Source organism: Silene latifolia, chromosome 10 (genome assembly GCF_048544455.1).
Source record: "Silene latifolia isolate original U9 population chromosome 10, ASM4854445v1, whole genome shotgun sequence".
Classification (NCBI taxonomy): domain Eukaryota; kingdom Viridiplantae; phylum Streptophyta; class Magnoliopsida; order Caryophyllales; family Caryophyllaceae; genus Silene; species Silene latifolia.
In genome coordinates this window covers 114,205,480-114,212,408 of record NC_133535.1, presented here as the reverse complement: position 1 = coordinate 114,212,408, position 6,929 = coordinate 114,205,480, and the positions used below count along the sequence as shown (strand labels likewise).

At 36.9% G+C, this 6,929-nt stretch overlaps 1 protein-coding gene across 1 annotated transcript; it reads left to right on the top strand.

The window, feature by feature from the left end:
- Window positions 1-377: 377 nt before the first annotated feature.
- LOC141605823 (uncharacterized) lies at window positions 378-6,584 on the top strand. The gene is made up of 6 exons (XM_074424730.1): window positions 378-1,173; window positions 2,147-2,244; window positions 2,829-2,853; window positions 5,675-5,795; window positions 5,877-6,011; window positions 6,092-6,584. Exons 1-6 carry the CDS (start codon window positions 822-824, stop codon window positions 6,303-6,305), a joined length of 945 nt encoding a protein of 314 aa, XP_074280831.1. The 5' UTR covers window positions 378-821; the 3' UTR covers window positions 6,306-6,584.
- Window positions 6,585-6,929: the final 345 nt, after the last annotated feature.

The window sequence follows — 6,929 nt, the reverse complement described above, 5'->3', positions numbered from 1 at the left end:
ACCAATAACTTATTGAAAGACCGTCTCTCCAAATTTTAGTGAACTATATAAATTACGTTTGACAGACATACATTTTCGACTTTCAGCCAGTCAAGTACTAATAATAATCACAAAATCTCATTGAAAACGGGCGATATCCGTCACAACTCACAAGCTTGTGACGGATATCGTTTTCTCTCACAGAATACCCATTGAGAGATGTGTGGGAAGCACATGGGGGTGCCCCACCTTGTCCCCTCTCTCCCTTTTTGTGAGAGGTCACAACTCACAAGCTTATGACGGGATTAACCCGTCACAAACAAGACTAGCTGAATAATAATGGGGATGTCAGAGTGTGTAAGTGCACTATATAAAAGTGAAAGGGGTCGAGAGGAGGAGCGGCGGATTCTCCCAATCCCACGCTTTCAAAACTTCTTCCCTGTTATATCCTTACCGACCATTCTCAATTTCAGCCTTTTTTTTTTTTAATTTTAATCTTTTTTTTTTTATAATTTTTTTCTGCAAATTTTGAACTTCTTTCAATCACCTTAAACAAATCTTGTCAATTTGTTCACAAGATCATATACGGAGTATTATTTTTGTACCTTTTGATCTATCATTCCTCCAAAAACTCATCAATTTGTTTTAATTAAAGTTCTGCAATTCGTAATTTTGCCTAAAACTAACATTTTGATCATTTTTAATCCAATTAATCACATTTTAAGCATCTGGGTATCCACAAATTTAATCAATTTTTGCAAAAGTTTGAATTTTTCATACATTTAAGCAGAATTTGATATCTGGGTATCAAAAGGATTAATGTAAATGATGGTTGATTAGTGATGATAAAGAAGCAAACTATTAAATCTATGGCTTCTTTACTAGACAAAGGATTATTGTCTAGCTTATTTATGAATGACTCAAGAAAGATCTCTACATATAATAGTTGTGATTGTTCAAGAGCTAGTTTTGGTAATATAGGGTTAAGTTTAAAGGGTTGTGTTGGTGATTTTAGGGATAAAGTTCCAAACTTGAAGAGCGAAGATGTTTTCGGGTTTCGTAAAATAAGAGCATTTGCTATTAAACAACATCCCATTTCAGAGGAGAAATTAGGTAGTGGGGTTTCTGATGTTAATTTCTTTGATGCTAGATCATTGCCTAACAAGGTCGTTGTTGCTGTTGATGTTGATGAGGGTAAGTTGTTTTCTTTACCCCATTTAATTTGGGAGTTGATCTTGTGTAAGATCTTTGTATGGTACCGATAAAGCTATCATTGCTATCGTTACATGAAATGAAAAGCTTAGCATTAGATATGATCTTTGTAAGTCGTGCAACGGTTTTATTTGAGTATTTGTGTTAACTTAGTTGCGTTTTAGCAAGTTTACCTATTTCATTGCAATAATTGAAATCAGTAATAGAATTGCAGGAGTGTTATCAATCGTAGAAACTTAGTAGAAAACCGATTTTTTCTAATTATTCAGTTGTTTCAAGCTAATGGTTGGTTTGATTTTGATGTTTTGTGGCACTGTTTATCTCATTTGACTGGCTTGAGATGCTGCTTTTGAAAATCTTAATGACATCCCTGAAAAATGCCGAGGCACAACTTCGATGAAGGGATATAGAGAGAAAGAGAGTCGGGAGAAAAGGAAGGATGTTATTTCTCTTTGTTGGATAATAGGTTGGGTTTGAGGGAAATGTGCTCTCTTCCCTTCTCGACTTTTGTACATGTATGATGTATCCAAACAAAGGGGAGAGGTACTATCAGAGATTACTCTACGTTGGATATAATTGTTGAAATATGTTGGCGGGTTACCATTTCACTTTGCTGTATCGTTGAAGAAGAGTGTTGAACGCATTTTTTTTTTTTGTTGAACGCATTTTGGACGTAATGTTTTGTCCCAAGCTCTAATGCTTGCCTATGTTTTATGGAGACCTGTAATTGCATCTTGATAAAAAAAGCTTTACATTTAAAGCACTGAAAAAAAAATTATCAGGCAATGTGTTCAGCTCTCTTGAGGCGATTTCAATGATATGGTCTGAAAATAGAAATGCAAAACTGTTTGTTATTTAGACCTGTTTTTTTATCTATTAGGATGGGTTTGAGTTCAGTACTTCAGTGACTGTAACTTCTTCTACTAATGACTATCTCTGCTTGTCTTACACGCAGTCCTTGGTAACTTTGTCTCGGCTCTAAACAGATTCATTGAAGATCGGTATTCTTCAAGCCATTCAGTTTCTGACTATCACGTGTACGAGTTCTGCAAGGTATAGTTGAGGACTAGATTTATCTTTTTTCTTGCTTTTCACCCCTTACTTGTCCTTCTATTCCACGCTATCTTGTCTGCTTGTGTCAGTATATGTTGTTTTTCTTGGTACTATTCACACCTGTTTTAAATTAGGTCAAGTATCCATTTTCTGCTCGTTTACTGTTGTTCCCTGTAAGTGGTTATCAGTTATATTATGCAGCTTTATTGTATGTAGATAAACCTCCTTCAGTATTTGCGGTCCTCTAAATTGGTGTGATTGTCTTTATCATGAGTCTCAAATGTCTTTTCATGTTGATAATGCAAAAGAGTGTACTGTGCTGAGAGTATAGCCATTGTACATCCACATATTGGTGAGAAATGTAAGCCCTTGTAATTTTCTGCCGGAACTTGTGTGTTATCATGAGCTCTTATTCCCAATTAGCATTTTTCATAGTTATGTTCAACCTCAACAGCATGCATAGTAGTTTGACTGCATTATTTTTTTTATTTTCTTCTCTTGAGCTCATTGTTAAGTTGTTTTCATTTCAGTCTTGAACATACAACACTTTAAGTTGTCTAAAAGTTTCCTTACTTTTGTTGCAGATTTGGAAATGTTCACGAGATGAAGGTACTAAGAATACTCTCTTACTTACTTTTCCTCTCTCATATCTATCGGCCAAGCCTTTATGTTAAAATTATAGGTAATACATTAATACATGCTTTGCATTTTGAGATCTCTGATTACTCTTTGATGCTTTAAACGGCTATAATTACTTCTCATGAGGTTTAATGAAAACTGGATTCTTTTTTTGTTTCCTTTCGAAACTAGTTGGATAAAATAATTATGAAATAATGGTCGGGCCTCTTTTGCTCTGCATTAGCTTAGGCACCTTAGTCGCGTCTCGTACTATGCATTGTCGGATTGTTTTGCAGTTCTTTCGGTTTGCTCTCTCTTTGCCCCATTATCCAGAGCTTTATTTACTTTGTCACATGTTAGCCCTCTTTAAATCCAAAAAAGGAGTATTGTAGCACAATATCTTAATCTGAAAATACAAACATTTTGCATAAGCTGCGACTTGTGTGCATGATTCGTGCGTCGTGCACCTTGTCTTCACGAGCCCTCATTGCCTCGTTACACCTTGGCCTTATATTATACTAAGCTTGGCATAGACGTAAACCATTTCCCATACTGGGAGCTTTACAATGACCTATCTAATCGAAAATGTAGATTTAAAATTTCTTGTTTTCGAAGCCATTGTTGTAAAAGTAGGTCCTGTCCAGTTTGTCATGTATGAAGACACAGAAATGAATTTAAGGGGTTCAGAGTTTCAGATGTCGACTGTGATCAAGTTTTATATCAGGAACATCCTTCTCTTAGCTGCACAGTTGTTTAGGAATTCATGATGGCTTATATAAAATTGAAGAGGCAGTTGACTACTGAGGGGCTTCTTAGTTTGGAGATTATTGTTAGGGAGTAATGTAAGAAAAATATGGTGGGAAAATAAGAGCTAATGGTGGTGGTGGATAAAGGGAAGAGATGAATATAAGCTAATAACTACCGCTGTCCCTCTCATTTGTTTACCAATTCCATTTTAGGGTGTCTCATTCATTTGTGTTTACCTCTCTATATTGGGATTTGGGAAGGTTTTTGATGAGTAATTTGATCATCCAATTCAATATTGTCCACTTGCCATCCATTAACTACAGCCACAAATGGCCCCTTCCTCCCTCCTTGGTCTTTGTGCCAAAAACAAAGGTAAACAAATGACCGGGACGGAGGAAATACCTTCTTTGTGGTGGTAATTGTTACCCAGCTTCCCCTATGTTAGGGTATTACTCATATGGGATTGATACTTCCCCTACCACCCTTTCACCCTCCATTCGCCACTTCTCATCCGTCACTTCATCCCCATCAATTTTCTCTCTTTCTCCTTTTTTTGGAACTACATTACCTCGGTAACAGCGACCTGTAATCCAAGCAACCTCATAGTGTATTCTCCTATTCTCTCACGTTGTATATCATTAAAATAACTAGGTGACGGGTGATAATTCATTTATATTGTCGTAACACATGATGACATCAGTGTATCTAGTTCCTTAGTTCCTGGTATGTGCTGAGAGAATGAAAGTTTAGTGGCTTTTGTGGTAATTTAGAGTGATAATTGGTTCAAATTATTAAAACATCCGCGATAGCCTTTGCTAAATTATCTCATGGAGACGAGATTCAGGAGAAACTAAGGAGTCGTTTGGTTCACTATAGGAAGATAGAATTCCCGGGAAGATTAAATTCATATGAACTTGAAAATCATGTGAATTGCATAAATGTTGTTTGGTTGAATGTGGGAACTTCCACTTACCTAGGGGGGGCTAGGTAAGTGACTTCCTACATTATGTAGCAATTGGAGTTCCATAGGGAGTTCTACTTCCCATGAATTGGGCAACCAAACAAGAGTTCATTTAACTACTTCCCATGATTTTCCAATTCCCATGAATTTGAAAGCCAACCAAACAACCCCTAAGATTAGGACTATAGGAGCTTGTTCTAGAAGGCATTGAGATTTTAAGAGCACATAGCAGCGCCTCCGTTTGAAAGTAAACCAAGGCTACAAATTATGAATTTTCTTCTTCAAGATTTAAGAAAGAGTTTAACCGCCTCCACATGAAAAGATTTATCTTCAACTCGTAGATCCTTTCTTTATAATAGTAGTACCATAATAAAGATTTCTCTACCCCTAACGCATCACTAAGGACCTACACTGGCCCTTCGTTATCAATAAACACTATGCAACTCCCTTCCACAAATCTACTGATATTTTAGGAATTATGGAATTTCAAACAACAAACTTCACATTCTCTCTTTAGCCAAGTGAAAAGGGATACTCAAAGACTGGGCTACCTTGGTCAGATAAGCCATTGCACCGAAGGTCAAAACGAGTTCCAAGAAAAAAAGGTTATATATTTGGTTAAAATGCTCAGTATTGTACCTAATCACATCCAAAAATATCTTTTTTTATTCGATCCAAAACTATCTCAATCAACATTTGACGGAAATAAACAAACCAAAAACAGCCAATCTTGAAAAAGGATCAAAAGGAGGGGTTAGGATGGAGTCAAGCCAAACAACCCCTTTTAACTGTCATGGGAACCCATGTGGAGATTTTGATTTTGCTGCGACTGTAAGAAGAGGATGATAGAGGGTGTCAGCTAAGCCAGTAATGGCCCCTGTCGTGAGAGACTGAGAGGGGCTGATGGCAGGCAGGTAGGCAGCCGCCACTGTGATGATGGTTTTAGAGTCTGGGAATTTTTTTATATTGAACATCAATGCGTAAATATTATTTTTGTTTTTTGGCTTAGGCACAAAAACTTCTTTCTGTGCTGGTAGTCTTGTAGCTACATCTTCCTGCCATCATTCGCTAATACCATCGTAATTATGTTGTGATGTTTTGCAGCTGACATCCGCGTTCATGAGTTCTTTAAGACTTCTTATTTCAAAGATGGGATTTACCCTATCCCAGGGGCCCAGAAGACCCTTAACAAGTTATCAAGATTTTGCAACTTGTCGATTGTTACGTATGTATCTGATAAGCCTTAACCTAATGAATTCTACTTTTGGGGTGATATTGTAATTTGATGATTATGTCCAAACACCAGATCTCGTCAGAATGTCATCAAAGATCACACGCTTGGGTGGATTGCGAAGCATTACCCAGGACTCTTTGATGAGATTCACTTTGGTAATCACTTTGCGCTAGATGGGGAGTCAAAACCGAAGTCAGAGATTTGCCGGTAAGCTTGTCTTTGTATTCTATCTCTGTTTAGTTGTTTAGTTCATCACAAGTTCACAACTACTAGTTATTTTATAACAGGTCAATGGGAGCAAGGGTTTTGATTGACGATAATCCAAGATATGCAATAGAATGTGCTGAAGTTGGAATAAGAGTTCTGCTTTTCGACTATGAGAACTCTTATCCTTGGTGCAAAACTGGATCTAGTACTGAACATCCTCTTGTGACTAAAGTTCATAATTGGGAAGAAGTGGAACAACAATTAGTGTCCTGGATATTCTCATCCCATTTGTAGCATTATGGACATCTATTGTAGAAAAACTCGTCTTTACCGTCCCAAATGAGATGAACACCATAAAGAAACAACTTGAGCTAGAATTGCTGTAGGTTTCTGAGGCGGCCACCTGCTGAATCAAAGTGTGCCACCATGTTTATTTCTCTTGTATGGAAAGGAATTACGGTTGTCCGATTATGCTATTGGAATATCAATAACTTGTCGTGGCCATGTAATGTAAATGTTGCCAGTTACGTTTTTGCGCATGTGGGTGAAGATAGCCTATTGGATATGGTCATATGATTCCTGTAAAAATTCGGACATTGACATCATAGGCTGATTTCTGATGCATAACCGATTCAATGTGTATGCTTTCAATGTCAAACAAATGACCGAGACGGAGGGAGTACATATTAATATGTCTAAGGTCTAATGATCAATGAATTTGTATGCTTTCTAGTCCCTATCTTTCAGGATTTTTAGATAGACTAGATGTTTTTGAAGTAACATACTGTAAGCTCATAGTCTCAGACAGTCCTGCTCCATATTGTGTCGGATATGATGGAATAGAGGAAGTAATTATTTTATACAATTAGATAGGGTTAGATAGATCTAATGAAACATGAGCACATAATTACCATAAGG